Source organism: Pyrgilauda ruficollis, unplaced genomic scaffold (genome assembly GCF_017590135.1).
Source record: "Pyrgilauda ruficollis isolate IOZ18807 unplaced genomic scaffold, ASM1759013v1 scaffold196, whole genome shotgun sequence".
NCBI classification, from domain to species: domain Eukaryota; kingdom Metazoa; phylum Chordata; class Aves; order Passeriformes; family Passeridae; genus Pyrgilauda; species Pyrgilauda ruficollis.
The window spans coordinates 850,792-863,369 of NW_024518762.1; the positions used below are offsets into that span (position 1 = coordinate 850,792).

At 43.0% G+C, this 12,578-nt stretch overlaps 1 protein-coding gene across 2 annotated transcripts in view; it reads left to right on the plus strand.

The window, feature by feature from the left end:
- ASPSCR1 (ASPSCR1 tether for SLC2A4, UBX domain containing) overlaps positions 1–12,578 on the plus strand; it is a 34,743-nt gene that overhangs the window by 4,480 nt on the left and 17,685 nt on the right. For both annotated transcript variants that reach the window (XM_041465990.1, XM_041465991.1), the window contains exons 4-7: positions 856–956; positions 6,920–6,977; positions 7,783–7,856; positions 8,623–9,040. In XM_041465990.1, the coding sequence (XP_041321924.1) occupies positions 856–956; positions 6,920–6,977; positions 7,783–7,856; positions 8,623–9,040 (651 nt within the window). The remainder of the gene's footprint in view (positions 1–855; positions 957–6,919; positions 6,978–7,782; positions 7,857–8,622; positions 9,041–12,578) is intronic.

A 12,578-nucleotide genomic window follows, 5' to 3' on the forward strand; every position in this document is an offset into this window, starting at 1 on the left:
AGTTCTTTTTTTTTTTTTTTTTTTTTTTTTTTTTTTTTTTTTTTTTTTTTTTTTTTTTTTTTTGTGACAGAGAGGTAGGGAAGCAATTCTCTAAAGACTGTGTGGTGCCTTATAATGTATGTGGATGTTGGCATTCCAGGTTGGAAAAGACTTGTTAAATTCAGCAGCTAGCTGGCTGTTGCCTTTTTCTGCAGGTGTTCAGGAACTCAACAGTTTAATGACCAGAATTATTGTTGAGATATTTTGTTACTTCACTCTTAAGTTGTGTGTCAAAATGTGGCAGTTAGGAAATATTAGTGAGTTGCAAGTTACAAACATTTCTTTGGACTGCTAACAGTTGTTTAGGTCTTCAGTAAAGCAGGGATGGGTGGGGACTGTGTTCATTGTTTCTGTGTGCGGATGTGCGAGTGAACTGTTTTGTCCCAGGGAAGTTGTTCTGCAAAATGGTGCTGAAGTAGACAGAGCTCTGTATTGGTGTTTCAGATGGTGCAGCTGTATCAGTCATGTCTGGGTTGTTGGAATTTGTTTTATGTGGCTGTGAAGACTCTTACTGTAAAGTTTCATCTGGTATAAAACAGAACAGCTCCATTGCTCATGATGGTACATGATTTGGGATGTTTGCACTGGCTTTTCTCTGAATATGTTCCAGTTCAGGGTGCAGGGAGAGGGGTCCATGAAAGCTGGTTAGTATTCCAGGATGGCCTCCCCCATGCTCAGGAGCCATTCATCCCAACAAACAGGAGTTCAGGCCAGAATGCCTGCACCAGTGAACAAGAAGCAAATATTTTAAAAAGTTATGAAGAAAAATAAGTTTTCATTCAATTTTCAGATGAATTCATTGTGGTGTTCTTACAGGTTCGGATAGCATTACAGCTGGACGATGGCTCCCGTTTGCAAGACACCTTCCTCTGTCAGCAGACCTTGTGGGAACTTCTCAACCATTTTGCAAAGATCAGGTGAGCAATGCAGTGAGAAAATACTTGTTTGGATGGACCTCTGCATGCCACTAATTACGTGTTATGGTGACCCAGCTAAATCCTTCAAATTTGGAGAATTTGCATTTATTTGATTGTGATTTCTCCTTTATAACAGAGATGTTTGCATTTTCCTTGCTCTTTCAGATTTGACAATCCATATTTTTATTATTTATTATTTATTTATTATTTATTTATTATTTATCAGGAGTGGAGTACCACTCCTGATTCAGGGCATAAACTGGTAACACACTGTTAAAGCTGTGAAGATACTGGGATATGTTGTGCCACCTTCCTTTTACACAAACCTGTTTGAAGTCAAGTCACTGCTAGAGATGTGTGTGTCAAGCCTGGATGATCTCGATCCCCAGTATTTCTGTGCTGCAGTTCCCTCTAGTGCAGGGGGTTATTTTCTATGGGTTGCTGTTGCTTTTGAGGCTTGCTGTTGTGCAAGTTCTTCAAGGAAATAAGGAGCTCTCAGCAGGTTAATGTGGCATCTTCAAAAGACTGATAAGATCCTGTTTAAATGGAAGAATTTCTGGTTCTATATTTATTGAACATGTACATGGGTTAGAAATCTTATTACTTTAGTCCAGTCCGCATTGAGTGCTACCTCTTGTCTTTAGTTTTGGTTTTAGAAGGCTGTATTTTTTTGGAATGTCAAGCTAATAAACTTTTCTTGGAGAGAGGCACTTCTTTTCTATTTTTCATGGTTTGGAAGAGGAAGCCTTGAACTGTGACAGCCGTTCTGTTTTTAATCATGGACCATGTCTACAGTGTGACATTTATTCATAAGTAAAAGAACAGTATTCATGTAAATGCTAGAGATAAAAGAATTATTTTTCTTTTAATTGAGGAGAGAGGTAGGACAAAAACCACAGGTATAATTTTCCTGAGTGTGTTAAGTCCCCCCTTGTCCCTTACTACACCCTCTGTGCCCTCTGTGAGGAGAGGAGTGCCTGTTGCAGTTTGGGGGCTACTAGACTGGTGGAAGGTGGTAATTATTGACAATGACAAATAACCTTTGTGTGGCTTCCTCACATATTAGTTGATTGTTTCTTTGATTTAAATTTTGAGCTTTTCTTATAATTTTGCTCTTTTGAAGTGGTTTTATTGGTTGCAGGTCATTGTAATACTACTAGTTAATATACATGTTGCTCTTCTTAAGCTTCTAACTGCTGCAGTGTGCTAAGCATTCATAACTTCAGAACACAGCTGCTTGTTTCTGGCCTCTGGAAGCTGAGTTCAGGTGTTTGGATGGACTTTGCAATCTTGGTTAAGTTCAACAAGCAGCAAAGGTGCTGTGTGTGGTTTAGTCATAGAACAAGCTGGATCTACAGCCATCTGTATGGTTTTAATGGGCTGAGTTGCTGTTCAATGTGTTTTGATTCAGTTGACTAACTAGTCAGCTAGTTGTTGATGTTTGCTGAATGCTTCCTTGGACTTTCCAACTGGAGACGTTTCCTGGAATGCTCGGCCGCGCTAAGTGCGTGAGGGGAAGTATTCTAAATCCACTGGAATTTCCCCCGGGTTTCCAGCATCCATCTTGGCTAATTGGGTCTGAAGAAGGTCTGGAAGCTATTGTATGGCTGCTCCTCCTCTCAGCGTGCGGCAGTCCTTGCACAAGATGTTTACAGGCCCTGTCAGATCACTACATGAAGGAATCTAATCTGCTTGCCGTTCCCCTTCTGAAGAGCAGCACATCAAAGAGAGGACAGTATGTTTGATGTGTGTGCTTGCCTCAGTGGGTGCATGTAATGGATTAGCAGCAGCTGGAGGAGGAGCCTGCTGCTTCCAAGAGTTAGACAAAAATAAGTCTCTGGGGATCTTTGTGTGGAGTCTGTGCTGCAGAGGCTGGTTGAGGGCACAGTGTTGTCTGCCCTATGAGCAAGCCTGCGTTTCTATCTCTCACTCTTGCCTACTTGCAGCTTCAGCAGCTCTATGGGCTGTTCTCCATAGAGCAGCTGCAATTCTGAGACTCAGAGACATCTTTGATAGTCATTATGATTCTTCACTGCTTCTTCTTCTACACTAGTCATTAATTCGGTTCAGATATTTTCCACACATTTTTAGAAGACTCTTCAAAGAGTTGCGTGGATTGAAGCGGAAAGCGGTTTTTGGGAAAGTGAATGAAACTAGTTTCTATAAGTCAAACTGGCTTCTTCTCTATTGGTCTTTGATGAGAACATGTTCCACTGTACCTAAGACTTTTTTCCTCTTAAATGGTTGTCATCCACTTTTCCTGACAGACAGCAGCTTGAGGTTCAAGCTTGTATTCCCTGGCCTGTTCTGTCTGCCTTTTCTGTGATTCTGTACTGTTTCTCTGTGTCTCATTAGTCCTTTGTCTTTTGTTACCTTTATTGAGGATTTCTCAAGGGCTACAGCTAATTTTAATTGGAAGCAAAACCTGTTGAAAAGAAGGTGGGGATGAGTATCTTTCCTGGATTGTCTGGAGAAGTCTGAGTGCAGTAACCTGCTATGGTGTGCTAAAGGCACTCTCTGGTGATCTTTTGTTCCAATTCTCCAATTGAGACAAGATTTTTTTTTTTCTGCCTTTCATCATCAGGCATTGGCCTTGGGAATTTCCTCAGGTAGTGCTGCCAGAGGAGCGAGGGAGGCTGGAGCCTGGGTCTTATATCACAACACAGTGTTCTTTTGTATGAGCAACTTCATCTTTTGATTTCTGCAGAGCATTGTATAGTGCATTTTGTTCCTGAAAGAGAATAACTAATTGCAGAATCACAAAAAGAGGCAAACCTATTCTAGTGTTGGTTTGGTTGTTCACCTTGAAGTTAACTGTGTTTCATAATCTGAAACTTGAATATAGTATTTTGCTATGGTGTGTCTGTTGCTTTCTGCACAATGGGATTTGTTGTGGTGGCTGGGAGAAGTGTTCTGAAATAGTGGTCTTACAGTCTTGGTACTATAAACTCCCTGGAATATGTTGCAACTGGTCTGGAAGTAGTTCTCAGCTGCTGACTTTCCTAAAATAGGCCTGACCCTCAGGACTGGTTTTATAGTTTGCTCTATTTGGATTTGCTCTACCTCTGGGTTTCTTTGTGACTTGCCGTGTCCCATACCACTGTGCTGTTGCAAGCTTTTAACCATTTGATCAAGATGGCATATAGTCTGCTACAATTAAACCAGACATCTCAGTTGTGGTTTGTGCTTAACAGATTTAGTCCCTCACATCCTTCAACTGGAAACCATTGATGTTCTCTGGCTCTTGAGAATTACTCAAAGATTGAGTACCATAATTTTCCAGTGGCTCTCTCGATCCTGAATGGCTTCTGGTTTCACTTACATGTCATTGTAGCTGAGTTTTGAGTCTCAGTTTAAATGTCCTTGATGAATTTTCATGGAATTTAATGGCTATTTCCCTTCATTTTCCACTTCATAGGCTGGTTGACTCCCTCTCAGTTGAGTTTCTTTTGTCATTTCATGCTGGGCTAAGTTTGGTTATGCAGACTCTGGTCTTCTGCTGGGCAAGCAGGTTGTTAAAGTGCAAAAGGTTATTTCCTTGTTACCATAACAGAAGGCGTTGCCTGTGTCCTAAGGTGGTCTTTCCCTGCTGGCTGGGTACATTGCATGTCTGTTTGTGGAGTTCTGGCTTTTCTAAGAACAGCAGTCAGCGTGGCCACAGCGCAGACAGACCGTGTGATGGACACTCACTTCAGAACCTCGCGCTTGATTGACTGCGTGCATTCTGACCGTTACTCAAGGGATCCTTTGCCTACATATCTCCTTGACATAACTTTGTTTCTGCTAGTATTGCATCTCAAAATATAAGTGTTTAAATTATGTGATGCTGAAGGCACAGTGTTTTAAGTGGTGGGACTCTGTTCATTAAACTCCTTTCCAGGAAAAGTCATGATGCAGCAGGCATTGATCACTGACACTGTGTTCTTAGAGTTAACCCTGTTCCGTGCCCCAGTTAAGATGCTCACAAATTTAGGCACAAGATAGGGAATGTACCCTGAATGTACAAGTATAGATATAAGTGATGTACTAGATAGAGGGAGTCTGAGTTTCTGCTTAAATTTTGGGACACTCGAATGCCAAATTGATCAATGTTTTGCAGCTGTATTTAGGAGAAAGTGCAGTTCTTACTGCTACTGGGGAATTACAAACAATGCAGGGTAATGTGAAGTAGAAATATCTTTCCAAAACCTCTACTTTTCACTGAAAACTACTGGAATTTTTTTCAGGCATAAAATGGGAGGCTGACCTTGGGAACTGCCTCCAGAGGTCTCAGGAGGTGAGCAAGCATGTGTCATGTTCCTGGGCTGCCAGGTGGATTTCCTTATCTGCTTTGCAGAGAGGTGGTGTCTCTTCAAGTCATGGGTGATGGGTGATGGTTTCCTGGTGGGGTGAGTGGAAAGCCATTCCCTCCACCTACCGCGCAGACTGGACTGTAGAGAGCAGTAAGATCAAGGCAGTTTACCATGAGGAGGAGTTCCAGTTGTTCTGTGTTTCATGATAAACTGTTGCAGTGCAGATGGGATATACAGCTCTTTACCCTGGGATGTCCTGGTGCAACTGCGAGCGCAGGGAGTTGGAGACAGAATGTGCTGAGAAGAGCTGCTGGGGTCTATGGAGGAGGATAAATCTTGTCAGTTCTCATTGTGTAGATGGGGAATATTGAGGGCAATGTTCTTACCTTTTGTAGTTTCCCAGGCTGAGTTAGGCTGAAATGTCTAAATCTGAAACTTCTGAAAAAATGCTTTTGAGAAGTCAAACAGGTATATCTTTCCAAACCAGCCTTGTCTTAGAGTGGGCAGTGTTTTCCTGGTCACCTCTTAGATGTGAAGCAAAGTATTCTCCTCAGTCTTACGTTTTACCACATTCTTGTCTGATTTCAGTTTGAGTTGCACTTTCCTGAAAGTGGAAACCAATGTTACAGAGCTTCTGCTGGTGCTGAATCTGATGCTCTCACTGATTCCAGTGCTTCAGCATAATGTGTTGGTTAATTCTGTAAGCCTTTTTACTTTTCTGTAGACATTTGAGGTTTTCTTGGTGAAAGTGTCAATCCTTTTTTTTTTTTTCCCCTTTTGAAATCATATCATTTTGGCTGGATGAGAACTGAGAATTGCTGTGATAGGCTGTGATTGTCTTTTGCCTGTCTGTCTTTTGTATTTGATCAAGTAACATATAATAAAGCTTCTCTTTTACTGGAATGCCTCAGAATTGCTTATCTAGAGGAAAATGGAAAGAGTAGCATCTTTTTGGTTTTTCCCCATCTCGATGCTAAGGGTCCCTCACTTCTGACTTCTTCTGGAGATGGGCTGTTGGGAGTTTGCATCATTGCTCATACGTGTCCTACATCACTAAAATGCTTAAATATGCCTTAATTTTCACTTTGTCTACAGTGGCAGCCTTTCATTTGGCTTTACTTGTTTCATGGTCTCCAGAATCCGAAAGTTCATGCTCTTTGTTTTTGTTTGCTTACTTTCTCTTTTCTTTTTTAAAAATGATAGTAAGGCAAGTTTCTTGTCCTTAGTTGATCTGCTTTAGAGAGGTATTTAATTTCGCTTGTTGCTATGCATATGTGAAAAGAAATGGACCTCTCCCCAGTGAATTCAGTCTAAGCCATAGTGAAGTTTTTAACTTGGATTAAAAAGAGCAAATATAACTAAATAATGTTTCAGATTGGGTACTGAGGCACACGAACAGTGATGAGTTTAAATTTATCTAGTATGATCAGCTAATTCCAGAATTTACTTTAATTATTTCTTTGTTTTTAAACTTTTAGGCTGTGTTTAAGGAAAAGTGAATGCATTGAAGCAAATTGTGTACTTAATGTCTAATAGTGCTCCTGTGAACTGTGTAGTGGCTATTGCTGGAGAAAAAGGGAGGACAGTGTTTCCTGCCGATTTCACTCTGTGCTGGTTTTGGAGGGGGTAGGCTGTTGTGCAGATGCTGCAGTGTTTTGCTCTTTCTTGCAGGGAGTTGATGGAACAGGATGGTGAATTGTCTCCAGTCTGTATTTACATGCGGGATGAGGTAAGGCAGCAAAGGCCTCTCAACTGTCTCATGTCCCTAAAACATAAGAAAACTTAGTTCTGCTTTCCAACCTGGAAAGTGTTTCTTTTGAACTTTCTTGAGAGGGGAAGTAGAAAAATGTTGGTCTTTTCAACGCATGACGTGTCTGTATGGAAAAAAGCTCTCTTGGAACGTAACCTTGTGCCGTTGAGACCTCTGAGCCCATAAAATGAGCTCAATGACCTATTTGTGTTTTTCTTTCCAGCTTCTTTTAAAGCTTGAGTCAAAACAGTGTTTTCATTTTAATAAATATTTGCTTTTCTCTGTTTTGATCTTTTGCTATTAATGTTTTGTTAAATATTTTGTGTGTGGATATTACGGAATTTGCTCTCCCTAGCTGTCCCCTTTACTTCCCACTGACCTCTGTGGACAGATCGTCTTTATTCTGGAATAGGTCACTGCAGACACAGAGGAGGTGTATGTAAGGAAATCGTCTGGCCTTGCAGCTCTCAGATGTTGCCTGTCGTTTAACTTCTGACATAAAAGTAGCTTTGCTGTAGTTGGATCCCACTTGGATGTGTGTACGGGATGAAAATACATGTAGGTCAACTTCCACTGAGATGATTTAATAAGTTGTGAATTTGGTGAAACAGCACAAGTTGATACAGATGGATTCAGGTCTGATTGTCAACTGCAGGAATGTGTTTCCACCTGTTTCTTGTGTTGTGTGGTATTTCTTTGGATATGGGTTTCTTTCTGTAAAGAGCTTTACATGTTTTCCTGGGGACTCAGAGGCCATAATTACTCTCCTCTGGTTTTGTTGTAGATATCAGGAAAAGATGCCCTGGAGAAGACAACACTGAAATCGCTTGGCCTGATTGGAGGCAATGCCATTATCAGGTTGGGAGAAGCAAAGTTTGGCCTCTTTATTTTCTCTTTCCACTTTGATGATGAATTTATTTTGCTTAAAGTACCAAAAGAAAGACAAAAAAAAAAGTCCCAAGAAAAGATGCCAAATTAAAACATTGCGGCACTCAGAAATTATTGCATTTGCCTGTTTATCTCAAACTGCTGCCCAGATGTGCTTTGCACAGCAGCAGATGCTGGCACTGACCAGTCATGTGCAGATTAAAAGAGCTTGTTTGTTTGTTTCTTTTTTTTTCTTCCTCCTTTGAGTGGAACAGACAATTCAAAGTTAAAAGTCTCTCAGAGAGGGTAATCAGCTACCACTTCATTCTTTCCTGCTCTGGATCTCAGGCACTTAACTCCCAGCTGCTGCAGACCCTGGTGGCTGTTGGGGGGTGAGTTAGGGACAGGGGCAACCTTTCTGTGATCTCCTGACCAGCTCTTTGTGGTATGTATGTGCAGAAGGCAGGAGTGGTTAGAAGCTATGCTTTACAACTGACTGCTGTTTTTCTCTAGAAGGCAGTTTTCTTCTAGAGGAGTGGGTCCCTGTTCTGTTGTTCTGCACAACCCCCTGACCCTCTACCCCACACTTTACAGCCACTGGAGCTTGTTCTCTGTAAGCATCTGGAAGAAGAAAGTTGTTAAATCAGGGTGTATTTGAGTCAGCTGCTGTCTTTGTGTCATGGGCACATTGAGAAGAGGGAGGACAGTACTCCTAGGATTATGATTTTATTTTTATTCCTTTCGTGTCTTCTTCAAGAGTTGTCATGAAGAAATGGAGTTCGTCTGGTGGGGAGGAAGTTGTGGGTGCCACAGTGCCTTGCAGTGAGCCAACAGTGAGGCCAGGCTCTATGGAAGAAGCTGTGGATGTGCCTCTACCTCAAGCAAACACATTTCCAAAGGACTTGGAGCACAGGGATGTGGCTGTGTCTTTAAACAGCTGCACACACAAGCAAGACTCGATTAAAGATTCTCATGCTAGCTTGGAGGAACTGTGCCATTCCCCAGAGCCTGAGCCTACCCCATTTGTCCCTGTTTTTGGAGATGGAGAGCATCCGGGGGACTCTCTTGTAGCTGTACCACCTTCAAAGCTGCCAACAACTTTTTCCAGCCCTGGAGGTCCTTCTAAGCCAAAGAAGTCTAAGAACAGCCAAGAACTGCAAAAGGAGCAAGAACAGGTAAGGGAAAATGTATTTGCAGTTTGGGCAACAGGGGCTTTTTTTAAATCCTGCCTTGCCTGAGGCTGCAGTCCCATGAAGAAAAAGATGTTTCCAGATTTAGGACTTTTTCCCCTGTGTCACACGATTAGGTGCCTTAATGACGTACAGTTCTGCCTGAGTTCAGAAAGGAAGTAGGAAGGATTTGATTTTAAGAATTTGCTGTCCAGAGGTAGACAATAGACAACACAGCTGCATTAAATCACAGTCCAGAAGATCCTACACCTCAGTGCCACAGATTTCATGAACAAATGCCCACTTCGTTACCTGACACTGTGACTTAATTTTCTTAGTATTGCAGATAAAGCAGAAACCTTCCATCCTTCTCCCTTTGTGTTTCTGCTTGCTTATAGAAGTGTTTTTATCTTAATCTAAAATATCTTGCTTCTGAAGTAGTCTGCCTGTCTCTAACTATCTCCCAGAAAGACAGATTGCACATCTCACCATTGTTGGTGTCTCTGAAATAAAATTGTGTTTGTTAAAATTAAAAGTGCTTGAGCCCATGCTGAGATACCAGAACTGATGGCTGAAAAGTGCTGTGATGCCATTCCAGAATCACCTGGGAATGACACAGAAGTGTGTTTTCTGTAGGGCAGCTGTATGGAATTGAATACCTTCAGGAAGGCTGGTTATGTCTGGCAAGTAGCGTAGCATGAAGTACAAGAGCCATTTAATTAATAATTTACTCCTTGTTATTATGCACTGAGAGTTTCCCATTCTGGATTCTCAGTGAGCAGCTCTTTTCTTGCTCCTTTGGCTCATCACTGGGGCCAGCTTTCATGTTCAGAGATGCCCTTTGTTGTTTCCGACTCTTTGGTACCTCCTAGAGTTGGAGATTTGAATCTCCTCTGGTCTGATCCAGCCAGGATGGAACAATAGAAAGCTATAAGTAGAAAGAAAGAATGCCTGGGGAGCTTCAAAGGCATAAAGGAGGAATTTAGCAAGACTGTGGATGCTTTCACGTTGATGTAGAGTCTCTACCTTAGTTGACTTCTTTGTGGTTGCAGCCTATTTTTGATGAGTTCTGAATTGTTTAGGAGCAGAAGCCAGACCCTGGAAGGGCTCTGGAGCAGTTATGAACTGCACAAGTGGCAGAAAGAGGCCATGCCAACCTGCAGTGGTGAATATTTGAGTGTATTAGAAACATGTTTGGGTCTCTCTAATCAGTGTTATTTAACCTTTTGGAGCAGACCCTTATCATGGAGAATTAAACAGTAGGCTGGGGGATTTGTCCAGTCTCATGTGTTGCTTGCTTCAGTTGTACTCTCGTCTTTGAGGGATTTGGAGAGGAGTTCCATTGTGTCTGGGACGGAGAAGTGCAAGGGTTTCTGGTGGTATCCCTCACCAGTTTTGTTGCCCACACTTCTCTGTGCGCTGGTGGGAGAGGCAGAACTCCATCATGTCACTGACTTCACAGCCTGATTGCAGCCGTGCTTTTGGGCATGGCTGGGTGGTGGTGCCTGGAGGACTCACATGAACTGATGTCTTTCTCAGAATCGCAGTCCAGCTCAAACCACTTCTGGAGCCAGCCGCCCTTCCACTCTGAGCAGCTTGGGAAGCAGCTGCAGATTCTGTTGGGGGAGTTGTGTCCTTGTGTTAAACAGCATGTGATTTTGACGGCTGCTTTCAAGCCCTTTGATCTCTGGTACTTTTGCTGCTGATTGATTACATTTTGTTCCCTCCTCCACTCCTGCCATCTTCCACTCTCCTCCCAGCGGCAACAGCCAAGCAGGGCTAGCCACATGGCATCTGCTTTTTGTCCTTTTTCAGTCCTGAGGAAAAAAAACCCAAAACAAAACAAATTATTTTTAAACATCAAAGGTCCATTTTTGTAAAAGAATCTTCCCATTAATGCTTTGCCTGTGTGTGGTTTTTGAAGCTGAAGAGAGGCTGGATAAAATCTGTGCCGGCATCCCTTCGTTTCTTGGGCTAAAGATGGTTTACAGACAGCTGCAAGCTGACTTTGATGTCAGAATGTTAATTATTAGAAGGTAACTTTAAACCAGATTCACCATGAGATTAGAGCTCCCAGAGGTGGTGGAGAGGAAGTGGGTCTCTGGGGAGAGCTTGCTGCTGTGGAAAGCACAATGACCCCTATTTCACTTAAATCATAAGATTTTTCCTCAGCTTACCTGCTTCCCTGGGACCAGGATGGTGACCACAGGGTGAACTGCATTCTTCCTGACCCCTGGCTTTGTCACATAGGCTGCACTTAGGTAGATGCTGCTGTGAACATACGGCTTCAGCCTCATGGTGAAAGGTGCCTGACATTTCACCTTTGAAGCAGGAATAGACTTTGAAGCAGGAAGATGCCAAACCTTAGCACAGCATCTGTCTCATGGAAGAAGTAGGACAGCAAAATGCACAGCTTGCTTTCCTCCAGTTTATGTGATGGAAAGTAGAACATCCGTGTGGTGGCCATTTATTGTTACAGGAGATGGTTGTCTTTTATCACAGTTGCAGAAAACACTGCATGTGCAGTGGGCTGGGAAGTGGGTTAGTATTCCTGGAGTCTCTTTTATACTCATTATGGGAGGTCAATTTTTGGATTCTGTCTGTGCTTTAGGATTGTTGGAGCCCACAGCAAGGAAGAGGAGGGAACACTTAGGACTGGAATATATGTCTGCCTTGTGTCGTCCTGTGATTCCCAATGCCTTGGCAGATGCCATTAACTGTCACCATAATTTGGATGGGGGCTGGACCTTTCCCAGGGGAATCCCACTGCTATTGGGATTAACTGAAGTCCTTGTTAAAGCCAGTACTAAATGGTAACTGTAGGGTTTGCTAGTGCAGACTTTGGGGTTCTCTCCATCGCACCCAGCACCCTTCACAGCACACCACAGGATATGCCTCCTCAGTCTTTTGGGTTTGGGCTTTTTCAGAAGACATCTGTTTTCACTACATGCTTAGAGTGCAATGAGACTCAAGCCTGTTTGGGGACATTAAAGTACACTGGGTTCTTGGGGAGGCCTGATTGATTCTCCTCTGGCTGCTGTCATAGATGTGCCCTCACTGGAGCATCAGTGGGCAGTGTTTGGAACAGGGTGCAGCCTGCTTCCCAGCAGATGGTCCTGGGTACTTGGGGTCCTTCCTGCAGCACTGGCACCCCCACCCCACCCCGGGCCCGGGGAAAGCTGCAGCCAGGCTCCTGCACCCGCTCGTTAGGGCTGACCCTGCTCAACTTTCTAAAAGTAGCCAAAGGTCCCACCCACACAACCTCCATCTTTTAATTTCTCAAATTACCCTTTAGTGCCCACAAGTAGAGTGAGCATTGCCTTGTAATTTGTGTTGTGCTTTAGACAATTGAGAAGACTCCTGTTCCCAAGTTGGCCAGTGCCTGGGGGAGGGGTGAGTGGATGGAGGGAGGACATCTGGGTGTTAATTAGGAGTGGACAGAGTGTAGGAGAGAATGAGGGGAGAAGAAATGGGCAGCGGGTTCATTCACAGAGCCTGTGGCATTGTTAAGCTGGCAGCTGACTAGGAAGAAATGCTGGGTTAA